Source organism: Nanorana parkeri, unplaced genomic scaffold (assembly GCF_000935625.1).
Source record: "Nanorana parkeri isolate BGI_ZX_2015 unplaced genomic scaffold, ASM93562v1 scaffold315, whole genome shotgun sequence".
In the NCBI taxonomy this organism is placed as follows: Eukaryota; Metazoa; Chordata; class Amphibia; order Anura; family Dicroglossidae; genus Nanorana; species Nanorana parkeri.
This window is the reverse complement of record NW_017306583.1, coordinates 397,541-415,017: the sequence shown is the minus strand read 5'-3', so window position 1 is coordinate 415,017 and position 17,477 is coordinate 397,541. Positions and strand designations below refer to the sequence as shown.

Here is a 17,477-nt window from a genome sequence, read left to right as displayed (position 1 = left end):
ACAGGCTTCATCTGGGGGCCTGGAAGTTAAAACGTCTCGATTAGCCCATTAGCCCGTCTAGGATGTCCCTATGAAGTGTTATGAAACATTTATTATCACCCCAATTTTTTTGGAAAATATGGGGCCATGTCAGGTAAATAGTAAAATAGCAAAAAGTTTTCCTGGCACAATCACAAGTTAGCATGTAAAAAAAAAAAACTTGTCTCACCGCTAAGGTTAAAAACAGAGGAGATTTAGATACACGTCTTCTGCAGAAAATGTGAAAGCCGCACAGCCGCGCCAAGGCACCTCTATATAGTGCGGTCCTAATTCTAAACTATGAGAGTCTCCCTCTTGGAGCACATGGGGCAGAAGATAAAATTGGGTGCAGGTTTGTCAGGAGGAAGCCCAACCTCCCTTAAAAAGGCACAGGGACGCACAAGGGATCCCACACATCCCAATGGCAGCCGAGACCCCCCATGCATCACTGCACCAAAACAGTCAAGCAAAACAAATGAAAAACGCACTGCGAGTGTGCCAGGAAAACTTTTTGCTGTTTTCCTGTTTAAAGCCCATTCCGTGTGCACCTTGCTGTATAGCTGGTGACGAATTGTTGAGTGCGTTTGTCATCTGTTTTGCATGTCAGGTAAATAGACACCAAACATGTGAAGCCGTAAAATTGCGCGCGCGAAGTCGCAGAGAATGACCACACCCAAAATTGGCCATAGGCGACGCTTTTACCGCTCATCAGTTTAGTGTTATCAGTGATTGATGGCCCTAAAATTATTGCTCTCAGTCAGACGTTCGCAGTGATATGCAACATGTGCGGCGTAATCGTCGTTTTCGCACATAGGCGCACCCAACGCATATTTGCGTGTGTGTGTGTGTGGGACGACGACGACGACTTTAAAGCTGCTTTATCAGCTTCTGTACTGAAGAGTGACAGAGGAATGCAGGAGTTATGTAATATACATCACTTCCTGCATTCGGGGAGAGGAGATCAAAGTGAGATCATGAACTGTTCATAAGCATTTGAAATATCTTAAACCCCTTTAAATTTCAATATCACTTTAACCCTTGCTGTGTGGGGGTAGCGCCACTGGAAGGGTTAAGAAATTGTTTTCCCCGGAGTTCTTCTTTAATATCAGTGATGTTAGATGGGCCTCATATCTGTTGGTTGTCCAGTTTGGTAAAACCTGCATGAAAATACATCTTCTGAAGTCCTTCTTCCCCACTTGGGATTTGCATTTGGAGCGGACAACATGTGGAGCAGCTGTGCATGGCAACCAATCGACTTCTATATTTTAGTTTGTTCAGTTAAGGTTTGAACATGAAAAAGAGAAAAGCTGAACGGTTGCCATGCACAGCTGCTCCACATTTTGTCTGCTCCAGTTTTGATAAATTCCCTTCCATGTATATTAAAAAGGAGAACTATGAGGTGAGTGCTTTTCACTCAGCCTCATAGTTCTAGCCGACCTGTGACAATTAAACTGTCACAAGTCGGCTCAATAGATCGGGAAGTGAGCGAACACATACCGTCGCTCGCTCAATTCTCCCTGCAGAGAACTGTGACTGTCACTCACGGCTCCCTACAGGGATTACCCCCCTCCCCTGTCCGATCCTCCAGCGCTGACTGGCGGAACGGACGGGGGAGGGTACAGCTGGCTCTGCCTCTAGATAGGCAGAGTCAGCTGTCACTCACGCAGCTGGGTGGATCACGACAGTAATGTCGGGATCTGTCCCGGCTATGGCGTCTCAGTATACCGCGAGCTATGAGCTTTGGGTGACGGGAGGATGCTAGTTTCTGTCCTCCCGTTACCCTTAGGAGAACTATGGGGAAAAGCCTTAACCCCATAGTTCTCCTTTAAAGAACAAACCAAACTCCCCTTTTCTTACTTGAATCTGTGGTCATTTGACAGACCCGGTTCTGAATCTTCAGCTGTTTGCATCACTGCCTGGGTGATGTGGCCACTTCCTATTGACTATCCAAGGGTAGGGGTCCTCACATGCTCCAGACGACTACAGATACAGAGGCATGAGGGCATTACAAAGAGGTGACCGGGACTGGGGTAAAGGACTGTAGCACTGCTCTCCCACTCACTCCTACAAAAGGTCCCTGTGCGATATAGGACGGTGGACTTAGGTGAATATAAAAGGGGCTTGCAAGTAACATTTTAAAGAAAAAAGTACAAAGTGGGTGATGGGAGGGGGTAAATGATTGTCCTTAGCGAGCGGCCTAACCGCTCCTCACACATTCGAGATCTAGACCTTTCACACCCACTAAATCCTGATACATTTCCCGCACTAACGCATTCACTACAAAAATACATCCCTCTGATATAGTTGCTCTGGTCTTATTCCTATCCATATCTTCTGGTTTTAATTTGCTTTGTATATTTTGTTATGTACCTTGATATGTATCATTTGGTATCAATCCAACTTCTGAGTTATGACAATATGTGATTCAGTGTATACGATGAATGCCATGTAATTCATGCCTGGATTTATTACTGCATCACCTGTATTTAAGCTCAAATTCTTTCAATAAACAATATTGCTAAAAAAAAAAAAAAAAGATTGTCCACAGATGGGCTCTAAAGGAGGAACTGAACTCTGGAAACTTTATGCAAAAAAAAAAAAAAGGCAGACAGAGGGCAAAGTGCTAGTCACTAGTATTGCCTGTGGTCTCCCTTTTACTTGCTTCTTCTGCGCTGTGCCTCTGTGTGAAGGCCACAATCTAGGTGATGTTTTGCTTCCTCATATATGAGACTCCAGCAAGGAGAACAGTAGCAACATCACCAAATGCCACTCCAAAATCACCCGAGACTGACATACCGGGAAGAGCATTGCAAAGTTCAGGAGGAATTCCAGATAAAAAAGGTACATTTTTCAGGGAACTGCTCAGGCACAATTAAAGTTGTGTTACTCTCAAAATGTTTTTCAAGATGGAATCCAGATCAAACAAATACACACTGGCCAGCAAAGTATTTTTAAACTTTTTGCCCAAGCACTTGTAGTCATCATGTTTCCAAACAGCTCCAACTCTTAGTTCAGCTTCTCTAAACTTCCTGTCCAGTACAAAGGACAGAGCAGTCTCCATCTACTAGTTTGGAGAAAGAAGGGGGGGGGGAGGGAAGAGACTCAATACGGTGGTCCACAGCTTTGGACATCTCTCAGCCTGTGATTGGTCAGTGAAGGAACAGCTGCAGACTGAAGTGGTTATCTCACTTCTCATTAGCATTCAAATGATCCAAATGCTCCTCTGCAGTTTCCGTGCCCCTGAACACCCAGCGGCTCCACATGCAGTCCATTCTCTGCTTAACAAGCAATCCCGGTAGAGAGGAGAGAAGCCACATTCCAAAATAAAGGCCGATATAGATGTTTATTATGGTGCAAATAGCAAAACCACCTGAACCTCCACCCTGTGACGCATTTAGCTATTTTGGAGAGGTTTAATTTTTAAGTGCTTATTCTTTTTTCCCCGCTCCTCTGACCAGATTCCTTCTTCACAGATGCATACAAACAGAGACCCAATGCCCACAGCCTTCTGCATTTGTTGGTATTGTGCCATGGTCCCCGCCCCTCATAGACTTCTCCAGGGCTCTCCTGCACAGATGTGGCCAGGAGAGAGAAGACTTGCAGCATAGGATGTAAACAAACACAGGAGGCCATGGATCTCAGTAAGCAATGATTACTAAGCATACACCTGTGGAGGGGGAGGGTGGGTGAAACGAATGAGTGCACTATGTCTGAATGTGCACCTATTCGGTAACCTCTACAAATCAGCTCATTGCTGACTGAAACACGTTCAGGCAATTTTGTAATTTGCACCAAATGTGTTTATAAACATCTAAACAGTTTGTATCTTGGATGTATGTGTTTATAAACATCAGCTTGTACCGTATCTTGGAGTGCAAATTTTCCTCTTTCCTACAATGACTTATCAGAATGTTGCCAGCACATGTGCACAGCAGCACTTATGATTGGCTCCTAGTACTGGCCACTCCCCCTCACCGTCTGTGCAGAGGAGGATACTGAGACAGAGAAAAAGTGACATTTGATGTTTTACTTAATAAATTACTGAATTAAATGGTGCTTTTTTCCCACATCCGGAAATATTTATACCTCCTATAGGCACATTTTATTTACAAATACTTTCTGCACTTGGTCAGTTCTTCCCGCAATGGTCAGCTATGGCCTTAGACTGCAATGAAACAGTGCTCCTAGTGGCAATTCACCAAGGAATAGCAGGATGGCGATGAGCTATCACAATGCCGCCGTCCATTACCGGAGAACGGACCCCGCCCGGGGATTGACTGACTACCTCCCGCTACTTACCGCTGCGCCTCCTCTGCCATCCTGTCACCACTTCCCGCGTCCGCGCTTCAAACTCTATTGGTTATCAAAGCCCATAGCTATCGCTCCTATTGGTCGCGGATTTCCTAAATCCCGCCTCTTCCCGTGAAGCCTTGCGCTAAAGGTTTCATAGACTTTCCCGGCGGCCATCTTGGTAGAGGCAAACTATACAGGGTTTCAAATGAAGGGTATGACTTTAATGAGCTATAACAAAATGTCGCCTTCCTTGCTGACTAAAAATTAATAGGAAAATCACCCCGTGTGCTTTAAATTCTGTAACGTTCTAGTTGCTGTCGGGTGGCTGATTAATATCTCTATTCATAATTCGTCATTATTTTCTGTTAAACACATAAATAATTAGGCTTTGTAGACTACAGCAAAATGGTTCCCGTACGTCATGATGGAAAAGGAATGAGCCATCATGTGACAGTCAGGCTGGTTGGCAAGAAGAACCGCCCACTCAGAGGAGCTATTTGCCGGAGACCAGGAGGGAGCTGTGTGATTGGTGGAAGGTTTGACAGCTAAAGGCCCAATAGAATGGGAGGAACCACTAATAATGACATCACCGCAGGAGTCTGGGCGGATGGAGCTTCCGGCGGAGCAGGTTATATGTGCTTATTGGGAATTATTATCGTTGTTATTCCTTTTATTGTAATGTTTCCTTGTCTGATGATGGGGACCTGGACTAACACCCGATGGGTGACCAGTGGGAATAAAGGGGGTGTGATGGTGGCTGCAGTTCCCCATATATGCCCAGCCTCTGTACATTTCTACTACAGGTTCTTTTGTTGTATATTATGGAATATCATTGTTCCTTTATGTGAGCAGTGCCATGTCTCATTGTAATATTATCAATACCTAATGCAAAATTGATATGTGTCCACGATTTCCTTTGATCAGTTATACTGGCCAAAAAATAAAATGATGAACAATAGATTATTTATAGATTCAGATAAAAGGATCTATTACTAATATTTTGGTTACACACTGCATGTGCTGTACTACTGTGGGGGACTTCTGAATCAAGCCTTAAAGTGACACTAAACTCAGGAGTTAAATCTTAAAAATTAATTTAAGTGCCTTAAATATTAAGAAAAATGTATCTTATTTGTGTATCACTGCGCTGTAGATACACAAATCATCTCTGAATTGGTGCTGACACTGTCCTTCCTTCTGGAGGGTGGCTACTTTTGTTCCCCATGGTCCCTGTGTGTGTTGTAAAGTAGCCACTGATCCAAGCTCACTCCTGTGATGGACTACAATCTCATGTTTAGTTCACTCATTTGTATTGAGATTGTAGTCTAAAGGTGCCCATACACTGCTCGATTCTCGTACGAGAATCGCGGGAAATCCCGCGATCGTACGAGAACCGAACAGTGTGAACGAAGACGTGCGACCGTTTCTACTGTACAGTGGCACGTCTTGTGTCTAAGGAGCAGGTTAGAAAACCAGCCGAGAATCGTACGATTTTCGGCTGGTTTGAACGGTGCTCGGGAGACAAATGCCGAACGGGCCGATGTGCACACGCGCACACTGCCCGTTCAGCATTGCGGTCATCGGAAGCCCGCCACTCCGGGGGCGTGCTTGCGATGATGGAGAGTGCGATCTGCCCGTCCAAGATGGGCTGATTGTACGGTATTTTTAATCACTTTACAACCATCGCAAGACTAAGGTCTTGCGATGGTTGTAAAGTGTATGGCCACCTTAACATGGGAGAGAGCTTGGAGCTGTGGCTACTTCACAACACACAGGGACCATGGAGAACAAAAGTAGCCACCCTCCAGAAGGAAGGACATTGTCAGCACCAATTCAGAGATGATTTGAGGATCTACAGCCGAGTAATACACAAATAAGATGCATTTCTGTTAATAGTTGAGGCGCTTCAATGAATAGTTAAGGTTTAACTCCTGAGTTTAGTGCCACTTTAATACAGGGCTGCCCATTAGGTTGATCGCGATCTACCAGTGTATGCAGCGGGAATCCGAGGAAAAGTGAAGCTGCAGTCGGCGGCGGGGGGCGGAGGACGGAGGCACTATCACAGCAGCACGCCGAGCATTGAGAAGAGAGAGAGTCGCTCGGCCTGGATCTGACAGCCGGCGACTCTCTCTCTCCTCACCACACATGCTGCTGTTACAGCAGCTCCGTCCGCTCCCTCCCCCCCCCCGGCGGCTGAAATGCTTCTTTTACTTCTCCTCGGATCTTCCGCTGCCTCTTCTCCAGAGGAGAAGTTGCAGAGTGAGCCCCCCTGTGTGCATGTACCAATCCTCTGTGCAGGACCAACACTGGAGCGATCAGCTGATCACTCCAGTGTTTGTAAATAACTGGGGACACAAAGTACTATGTGTCCCCAGTTATGAATGAACAGGATGTGATTTACATCGTTTCTTGTTCATTCATGAGTTTCTCAATGAAGAGTAGCACTCTGTACAGAGGCTCCTCCCCATTCAGAAACTGGTGATGGTAAATTATTTTCTGAATGAATGGGAGGCCTCTGTGCTTTGCATTCATTTAGAACGGAGGCTGCAGTAAAAGAGATTGAGGAGTTTGTGTCCTCAATTTATTTTTCTATTTTAAAAGGGAAATATCAGGGTGCTGTTTAGACCCCTAATATTTCCCTGAAGCCCCCCCAAGAGTAAAAAAAAAATATATATTAACATTAAAATTTTTTAATTAAATAAGAATACAAAATCCGGGAGGGGGGCGCTGGGTGACGTCACACACCTGTTTTTTTTTCTTGCCATGTGCGCAAAAGGAGCTGGCTGCGGCTATGCTCCCGCGGCTGCCAGCTGAATGTGTCAGACGCCACAGACGGAAAGGGGCGAGACACCTCTCCCCGTGTGCAACGTCGGCCACACGAGCACCGCGGGAGGATAGGACGCCGGCGCCTCTGGAACGTACTGGAATGCGTTCAAGCGTGGAATGTGCAAGCCGGCCGACTCCCTGCGTTCACAGTTCGAACGCCCGCACCCGGAAACGCAGGCACATTAGTGCCTGCATTCTGGTCCAGTGTGATCTGCAAAAATTGTGCTTGCAGCATTTTTGCGGATCACACTGGACCGGAATGCAGGCACTAATGTGCCTGGGTTCCGGGTGCAGGAGATCGCACTGTGGGTGAGGGGCCTGGCTGCGGTGCCATTGACTTCAATGCACTGCCACGCCCCCTCCCGCAGGTGTTTTTTCGTTGGTAGATCTCATCATTTGAAAAGTAAATCTCCAGACGAAAAATTGTGGGCGCCCCTGCTTTAAAACATCTCTATACGATCATCTTTTACTTGTGATAATTGTGTTTGTATGTTGTGTGTACATTGTACAAACAGGACTGACAATGTAATTTTCAGTAATCCTTTTAATCTTTAGGATCTCTACGTCCTGTCAGGCTGAGGAAACCTGTATTTTTCGTGGAATGGCTGCAGTTTGGCAGCAGGTTCTGGCAGTTGATGCAAGGTATTCCGTCTCAAGCACTCCTTTTATAAAGTCATCTACCTGTATTGTGCTCTCTGTGTATTCCGCAATTTAATTTAATTACCATTTGTTTTATTAATGTACAGTGCAGGTCATCGTAGATACAATTTTTTTCTCTACATTAATGAGAACCAGCCATGATGAATACAATTCAAATATTCATTGTTAACTTATTATATACCGCAGCAAACAGGTATCCTTATGAAAGATTTATAAGTGTCCCCTTTTAGCTTTACCTGCTTTGCAAGATAGTAGAGTGGAGCTTCTCCCCTGATGTCTGACAGTTATATTACCAATTGCCTCACCTCGTGCTAGTAAAACATGCTGTTATGCATACAATTATGGAAGTAGAACTGAAGCCAAAATACTTTTTTTTAGCTTGGGATAGAGTAAGGTAGGGTTATAGCCCCTGTCAGCTTTTTAGACATATGTGTCCCATTGGGGAGATTTCCCTTTACTTCTTGTATGATAGCCACAACAGGAAGTGAGAGGAAATCCCTGGTGGTCAGCAGGGTCACTAGAACTATTGGAAGATTTCCCATCTATTCCAGTTCTGATTTTAACCCCAAATGTGGGATTTTCTTTCACTTTCAGTGATAACAGTCACCAGGACAAATAGAGAGAGTGAATCTCCCTAATGGGGGAAACGGACAGCAATAAAAAGAAAAAACTGAAACGTGTTCTAATCCCTCTCCACTCTATCCAAAACTGGAAAAAAAAAAAAGTGGCTTCAGTTGCACTTTAAATAACAGAACCCTGTAGTTGAAGGAAAGTTGAGGTCTTCAACTGTTGATCTGTCCTCAAAGAAAAGCTAACCATCCATGTGTCGTGCTTATCCAATGACTTCAATACCCCGAGCCACTGATCCAGGACAAGTACTAGAATCTTTCATGCTGCATACTTACTCCAGATCAGTGACTCAGAAATGATTGAAGCCAGGCAACTATGACATGGGTTGAACTGGGTGGACCTGTGTCTTTATTCAACCTTAACAACTATGTAACTATCATTTTTACAGAAATATCAGTATTGGCAACGTACATATGTGTCTCAGGACAGATTTCTTTTAAGAACAATGTAGACAAGGCCATTGCCTCATTATTTGATACTTGTATGCATACTCAGCAGCTGGGAGACAACATGTGCTAGAATCTCAGGACAGAAATTTAAAACACGAGAGGACTCCCAGCTCTAAATAAACCTTATCAGATGTTATCTTTAACCACTTCAAGACCAGGTGTTTAGACCCCCTTCCTGGCCAAGCCATTTTTCAGTATTCAGCGCTGCGATACTTTGACTGACGTTTATTCCGTCATTCCCGGGCTCGCACCGGGCACAGCGGAGCTCGGGATCAGCGGGACAACAGCGGGGGGGACCGCGGAGGGGGGGACGACACCCGATCGGCACCCCATACATGCGATCGGCCGGCTCTACAGCCAGCGGATCGCATGTATGTTAACGGGCATCGCTGCCCGTTTTTAAATTTCTGCCATTTCCCGCTCGCCTGGCGGCGCGCGCAAGGGGGCGTGTCTGAGCGGACGTCTAGAGACGCCCGCTCAGATCGAGAGAGCTCCTGGCCAGCCGTTTTTTTACTACGGCCGGCCCGGAGGTAGTTAAATAATAAATAGGGATGCACTGATACCGATACTAGTATCAGTTTCAGTGCCGAGTATTTGGGCGAGTACTGGTACTCGCCCAAATGCTCCGATGCCTAGCCTGATACTTCCGGTGTAATGACACACTTCCCGGCTTCCTGATTTGTCGGAAGCGGGCCATACAGGAAGCCAGGTGCCGTGTAATGATGCAGTTCCTGGCTTCCTGATTGATCAGGAAGCCGACTTCATGCTCCCTTGTCACCTCAAGACGAGGGAGCATGGAACTGGCTTCCCGGCCAATCAGGTAGCCGGGCGCCCTGCCATTACACAGCGCCCGGCTTCTTGATTGGCCAGAAAGCCGGCTCCATGCTTTCTCGTGCATGGGGACGGCTTCCCTGCTAATCGGGAAGCCGGGTGGCGCGTCTTTACACGCTGCCCGGCTAATCAGGAAGCCAGGAGGCGAGTCATTACCCGCTGCCTGGATTCCTGAATGGGACTTTCGGCACTCGGTACCGAAAAATATATATCGCTACTCGATACCGAAATACCGGTATCGGTGCATCCCTAATAATAAACACTCAATTTCCACCACAAGTGCCGCCATATCTGGCTCTCCTTTTTGCACTGACAGGAAGTGATGCGCGTGTAAAGATGAACTTATAGCAGTGGACTGACTAACCCCCACTCTCTTTCAGGTACAACGCATACCGCACCCCTGCTCACCCCCAATTTCGCACGCAGTACATCCGAAGACGCAGCCAGCTCCTCCGCGAAAATGCAAAGGAGGGGTATGATCCACTCTTGCGGCGTCAGTACTTGAAATTGCGCAGCCAGCTCCTGGCTCAGCGCTACGGGCCTCTGTCTGAGCAGAGCAGCTTTCGGGCACACAGTAACAGCATCCGTAGCTCTCGAACGACTCTGGATCGCATGGAGGTAGGTGAGCAATGTATGCAGCAAGCAGAATAGAAAGCGTTTAACCCACAACAGAGCCTCACAGAGGCAGTTGAGCTGCTTATGCATTCTTATAGACTTGTATGAAGAAACACACAGTCTCCCAGCTCCTGAGTGCACACAGCAGAGCCTGCCATTAGGAAGAATTTGAACACACATAGGGTGCTGTTATACACTCTCAGGAGTTGGGGTAGAGGCCAGGCAGTTGTCAGACTGCAGATGACTCAGTGTGGTCCTGTTATCCACAGAGAGGAGGTGTGCATTGAGGTCAAGATGTTGACAGATTTAAAGCATAATCAAATAACACAATTGTATTATATTATAGGTTACCAGCCCTTCGATGTGGTGGCCGCATTATTTTCAGGTTAAGAACAATTTTAGCAAGTACAGAAAATGTCTGTTGATCTTGCCAGAGAGGCCTTGTCCTTGCCACTTCCTGCGAGATTAACAGGCAGCAGAAGCAACCTCATCACCCCACATGTAATGGAGATGAATAAATGCAGATATATTTGAAGTTCAGCCTGTGTGGTTTCCATGGCTCCTTCCATTACTGTGCCTCATCTTTACACTGGTAGATTGCAATATATATAGTATTTTTGTCTTTAGTTTTAGAGACACTTTGTTTAACGCTTAAATCTAAGAGGCCATCCTTAGGCAGAGTTAGTAAAGAGAAATAAGTGGGAAATGTTAACCCTGCATAGTTATGGTAATAAGCAGTATTCCGAATCATGTATGAGCCCTGGTACTCATGTATTATTGATTGATGCATTCTTTTAGGATCTGGAAGAAGATCCACGGACTCAGGGGTCAAGAGGACACAGGCGTTCTGTCAGTCGCGGCTCCTACCAACTGCAGGCACAGATGAACCGTGTAGCTCAAGAGGAAAGGTGAGAAGAACCCATGGAGAACGAAACCCATGGACAACGATGGTTGCATATTTGCAACCGTTGGGGACGTTCAGTAAAGATATATACTTCAGTACAGAGACTCATGGATTGTACAAGCAATACAAAGAATTAGCATGGACATAACCTGATATTATGTAAGCTAATTGGTGATTGAACTAAAATTCTGCATTTCCTTTCACCTTCAGGGCTCCTGGCAGTGTGGTGCCTACGCCGCTGGCTGAAGCAAGCAGGGCAATGGCAGGTGACACTACCCTCAGTGAGAATTATGCCTTTGCTGGCATGTATCACATATTTGACCAACACGTGGATCAAGCTGGTAAGAAGCGTGGAAGGTGGTTCTGGATAAGGTGGATGTCTAAGTTGTAGCATCTCATTTTCATACGTGTGTGTGTGTGTGTGTACACACACACACACATTTTATTAGCATTGTGAATTGTGCCTAATGTGTCATAAACAATTCTAATTTGTTTTGACTTCCTTTCATCCTTTGCTGCAGTGCTCTGTGCTTTTGATCTGCAGCCTTTTTATGTCTACATATGCTCCAGCCATAGCATTTCTCAGGGCTGGTTTACTAACAGTGGACCAGGTCTGCATAATATGTGTTGAAACAGCCTCTTGTAGTCTCCATAGGAAGTCCATAAAGCAGGGTGACAATGCAGGAGCACATTTGGGAGACAAGGCGAGAGCTGTTACCCTATAACAGGCACTGACTTGAACAAGGAACTTCATGGCAGGATCACTAGTTTTTTTATGGAAGTGGAAGATCTGAAATTACATTGACATGTGAAAAGGATAAGATGAGATGTTTAGTATGCATATACGTATTGGTTTTGTAAATTGCAATACGATAAATTCTGTGTGATCCTGCTAACATGGAGGACTATTAGAAGAGTCTCTTTCCATTGTTTTTTTTAAAGCCGAGCTGCAACAAGCCATTAAAATATGAAAGCAAACAAACACATTAAAGTGACAATTACACAAGTTTCTGCCCATTGCTTTGGTTCTCATGTAGAACGCCCTGGCACACAAGAAAGTCAGGTGAGCGGCAGGCCTGCTTTTGTTTTTTACTTGTCCCAGTCCCCTCCTTGCCTCCTACACTTTGCTGTTGGCCCATCACTTTGTTAGGCGACCTTACTCACCAATAGTAGAGCACAAAAAGTGGGAGGGGAAGCCATAACATAACAAACCTAAGTTCATGGAGTCTAAAGCTGGCCATACACTTTACAACCATCGCAAGACTTTTGTCTTGCGATGGTTGTAAGCTAATTAAAAGCTTGTACGATCTGCCCATCTTGTACAGGCAGATCGTACTTGCGATCATCGCAAGCCCGCCCCGCTGAGGGGAGGGCTTCCGATGACTGCAATGCTGAGTGGGCAGTGTGCGCTTGCGCACACCGGCCCGTTCGGCATGTCTCCCGAGAACGCCACTAACCCGACAATCGTACCATTCTCTGCGGGTTTTCAAGCCTGCTCGAGAGACAAAAGACGTGTGACCGTACAGTAGAAACAGTCTCACGCCTTCCATACACCTGTCGATTATTGTACGATCGTGGGATTTCCCGCGATTATCATACTGTAATCGGCAGGTGTATGGGCACCTTAAGATCCCTTTCAGATGGGCGGCCCAATGATCCGTCCAGATTCCCTCTTGATCATAGTGTGAAAGGGGACTTATCAAATACCTGCCAGCACCTTTTTCAACATGTTTGACTTTATTGCACAAATTTGTCCTTTAAATTATAAATATATTTAAAAGAAAGGTCGAAACACTTTCTAAATTTGACTTTATATCATCTTTTGCACAGCAGAGTTCTGGGAAGGGGGAGGCAGCCAGTCAGCAAATACATTGCTCAGGCAAACACTGTGATCATGCTTACTGGAGAGCATAGGGATTAATTTGTCATGCTGCTGTTCTTGAAGGCAGGCAGGTGACTCCTAAGCTGTGAAAGAGAAAGCGGTGTTGCCCTCCTGGTTAAGCTGTCAGGCAGGGTTCCAGGATCTCAAGAAAAGGCAGCACAGAAAAAGTCTTTTGTAAAGTATAAATTCACACAGTATATATTGAATCTGTAGTTGGCTGGATGGATGCAGTTTAGCTTTTCTAATGTCTTTCATTTGGTTTCTAGTCCCTAAGGTGCAGTTTGCGAATGATGACAAGCATCTCCTTGCCTGCTGTTCTCTGGATGGTACAATATCTGTATGCCAGCTCGTACCAACACCCCCCACAGTACTGCAGACTCTGCGAGGACACACAAGTGCAGTCAGTGACTTTGCCTGGTCCTTGTCCAATGATATCATCGTGTCCACCTCCTTGGATGGCAGCATGCGCATCTGGAACACCCAAGATGGTCGCTGCATACGGGAGATCCCCGATCCTGACTCTGCGCAGATGCTGTGCTGTACCTTCCAGCCAATCAACAATAATCTCACTGTGGTAAGTACAATGTACTTTTCCCCACTATTTCTCGCAGAAGATAAAATAGAATTTTTGTATTCAATGTAAAATCTTTTTCTTGGGAGATCATTGAGGGACATAGAACGTCTTTAACCTTTTATATTATACGGTGGCCTACAAGAGGACTGTACACTGAGCAAAAAAACCTGTAGATCAGTCTTCCCATTAACAGCATGCTTCAGTTTTGTAGCAAAGCAGCATTGAGAGCATGATCAGAAAGATGGGGGGAGGGGGGGAATATGTGTGCTTTAATGGACTCCAAGAAAATAATTTATGGCGAGTACAAAAATCTTATTTGTTTCTCGTCCATTGAGGAACACAAAGTCTTTAACCTTCAGTCCAACTGGGGGGTGGGCAAATGAGCAAATACAATGCTGACAGGCCAAAGAAAAACTGGCTGAAGCTCATGGAGCCACCTGAAGGACCTTACCTCCAAAAGCTGGTGTCAGTTGAAGCATAAACACGTACGTGGCAGAACTTAAATGAAATTGTGTGAACAGAAGACCAGGTGCCGGTCTGGCATATCTGGTAAACAGCTGCTCATGCCGAAAAGCTCAAAACAGTCACAGAATTAGTAGTGTGCCTTGACAGGAAAGGGTGGAACCTGATCCCTGAGATGACAATCTGCCTAAGCCACCTAGAAATCATGGAACGAGAATCTGGTTCACCTCTGTGGGGACCATTTGGGATTATATAAAGCAAATCAGTCTTCCTGAATTAAGTGGTGGCTAAGAGCTAGACTCTCACAGCCTCAACCAAATCCACACAATGGAAGGAATTATCCTTTTGGTGAACAACAGACAAAAGGATGGAAGGACATCCACCCAGGCCAGTCCAGAAATGTGAGGATCACTGTAATTCTCTCCATTTTGATCCTGCAAAGCAAATGTCAGGGTAGAAAAGCAATAGATTAGGTATTGATCCCATGGAGCCATCAGAGCATCCACTGCTTCTGCTAGATTGTTCCTGTACCTTAAGACAAACCTGTCCAGATTGTTTGAACCGAGACCAGCAGGTCCTGCACCTGCACCATCTCTGGGGGGTAGGGACCATTCCCCCGGGTCCAGGTGCTGCAGGCGGAGAAAATCTGCTGCCAGTTGTATATGGCTGGAATGTACACTGCTCCCACAGCTGGAACGTGAAGTTCTGCCCTGGAGAAATATCGATTTACCTATCTTGGCAGGAGATTTCTGGTTCCTCCCTTATTACTGATGTATGCAACTGCTGTGGCTCAAAGTGAGGCAGCTGGAGTTGACCGAGTCATTGAGGTGCCAGTGGAAACCTACCAGAGTTCAGAGATCCATCTGCCACCTCAGGAGCAGCAGTGGGATGATGCTTCCTCCAGGCTAACTGGTAGGGAAGAGCAGAAAGCATTTATGCACAATACTCCACCCTATAGATGATGCCCACGCCCGATCCCTCACTTTCTACTGCGGTAAACTGGTGGTGGCTGTGCCATGGCACTGGATCCGGAAAGCAATCTGCAGCCAACTAACCAATACACGCATGTCTGGAAAGTGCTGAACGCAAAACCCAGTGCTATAAAGTCACATTTCAGGCTAACCCCACATTTGTCCTGTCCACCGGAGTCTAGGGAGGACCTCCAAAGCTAGCGCTCCAGATAGCAACTAGGAATGTAGAGGTCAGTTAAAGCCACGCTACAGCAAGTATGGATTGAAGTCACTGAGCAGACAAAAACAAACACACAAGGGTAGCCCTAAAAACAAAATAGTAATTTGATTATCAATTTTTAATGGTGCTGAAGAAAAGGCAAGCAACCTCTTCTAGGGCACTAGCAAACAACTGAGGCATGCTGGGTAGAAAGGGTTATACAAGGGCTGGGTTACAACTTTTGTTCTGTTTGTCACTGTCCCAACCTCCTGGAGGTGGCAGTATAACCTGACTAATCAAGTTCTTGTGCCCCTCAATGGATGACAAAGAAGGAACGAGAGATAAAATAGAAAGTAAAGATTTAAAAAAATAAAATCTCAATCTTGGACTTTGGTTTATTGGCTTCTGAAAACCAAATCTAAAGGCTTAATGACATTTTTGAGAAAGCACGCAACTATTTTTTTTTAGTAATAATTATCTTGCTATGCTGATATTTTTGTATCAACTTTTAAAACATTTCTTTTTTACAATGGATTTTTTAGGATGTACTTCAGTTTACATCCAGGTCCATTCTAGTTTGTTGGACCAACACAATAAACTTGCATCCATGAACGGATCTAAACAGATACACATCTATTAACTCCTTCCCGATCAATGACGGTATTGTTCAGTCACGTTCGTTCAGTTCATTACCGACCCGTGGCAGACTAATCCCATTATGCGGTCTGTGGACCAACACTCAATGAGTTACTGCTGTTGCTGGGTCCCTCGGGGTCTGAGGCAGACCCTCAACAGCAGATTAAGTGGTCCCAGCGATAGCTAATCAAAATCATCAAAGCGCTGAGACAGCTGCTGAGCTGGTTTGCAGCTCACTGTGATATGGAGCTGCGATCAGGCTCAGTGTGTTACAAACTGATGCAATGTATCTGAGGAGAATACACTATATAATCAAAGCCCCTGTAAATAATAATTAAAAGTAACCCCTTAGTGCCCCTAGCTTAACTGCTTCCCGGCCGGCCGTTGTACATATACGGCCGGACGGGAGCTTCCTGGATGTAACAGGCCATGTATACACGGCCTGTTAGCCCCACCCACTCGGGCGCACCACGATCGGGAAATGCCATCAATTTAAAAACAGGCAGCGATGCCCGTTAACATACAAGCGATCTGCCGTCTATAGAGCCGGCGGATGGCTTGTATAAGCTGGCGGCCTGTGCCCCCCACCCGTTGTCATGCTGGTCCCGGGCTCCGCTATGCGAGGTGCAAGCCCGGGACCAGCATAGTGCTTCTCTGACAGGGGATCAGAGGGAGGTCGGTACACGAACTCTCTCCGCTGTCAGAATGCGGAACTGATGTATATTACATCACTTTCGCATTCTCGTATCACTCTGATGAAGTTGATCTCTGCTTCTTCAGGGGTGTCCTAGGTGACATTAGGGGTCTTGGATACCCCTGATGTCTCCATAAAGAGGACCTGTCACTTCTTTTGCTATCACATAAGGGGGTTTCTTAGCCCCCTGATAGCAATAAAGTTAAGTGGAAAAAATATTAGTTTAGTTTCCCCCAAAAAATGGAAAGTTACACAAAGAATTTAAAAAAAAACAATTTTTTAAAAAAAGTTCCCACTCATACATACACGCATGCAAACATGCATCGGGGGCGCATGCCTGCAAAAACAACAATTGCGCCCATTACGCCGCACATGTTACATTTCGCCGCGAATGTCGCAGTGAGAGCAATAATTCTAGGGCCAATCAATCACTGATAACACTAAACTGATGAGCGGTAAAAGCGTCACCTATGGTCAATTTTGAGTATGGTAGTTTTTTGCGATTTTCGCGGGTGCGCGCAATTTTTAAGCATGACATGTTTGGTGTCTTTTTACCAGACGTGACCCCGTCTTTATATTTTACCAAAATAATTGGGTAATTGTTTCCTAACAATGTAAAAAAATAATTTTTACATTGGCGATGTAACAGTGGTGATTAAATACCACCAAAAGAAAGCTCTATCTATCCCAAAAAAATGGTATAAAATTCATTTCAGTACAGCGTTGCATGACGGAATAAATGGCGCAGCGCTGAATACTGAAAAATGGCCTGGCCAGGAAGGGGGTCTAAACACCTGGTCAGCAAGTGGTTAAAAAAATTTATATTTATATAT

At 45.5% G+C, this 17,477-nt stretch overlaps 2 protein-coding genes across 2 annotated transcripts in view; one reads left to right on the top strand and one right to left on the bottom strand.

The window, feature by feature from the left end:
• ZWINT (ZW10 interacting kinetochore protein) overlaps positions 1-4,337 on the bottom strand; it is a 21,220-nt gene extending 16,883 nt beyond the window's left edge. The window contains exon 1 of the mRNA XM_018557990.1: positions 4,318-4,337. Within this exon, the coding sequence (XP_018413492.1) occupies positions 4,318-4,337 (20 nt within the window). The remainder of the gene's footprint in view (positions 1-4,317) is intronic.
• A 513-nt stretch (positions 4,338-4,850) lies between these two features.
• The window catches only part of WDR13 (WD repeat domain 13), a 16,850-nt gene continuing 4,223 nt past the window's right edge, over positions 4,851-17,477 (top strand). The window contains exons 1-6 of the mRNA XM_018557993.1: positions 4,851-4,939; positions 7,693-7,779; positions 10,088-10,325; positions 11,121-11,230; positions 11,437-11,567; positions 13,375-13,682. Of these exons, the coding sequence (XP_018413495.1) occupies positions 7,739-7,779; positions 10,088-10,325; positions 11,121-11,230; positions 11,437-11,567; positions 13,375-13,682 (828 nt within the window). The 5' untranslated portion in view covers positions 4,851-4,939; positions 7,693-7,738. The remainder of the gene's footprint in view (positions 4,940-7,692; positions 7,780-10,087; positions 10,326-11,120; positions 11,231-11,436; positions 11,568-13,374; positions 13,683-17,477) is intronic.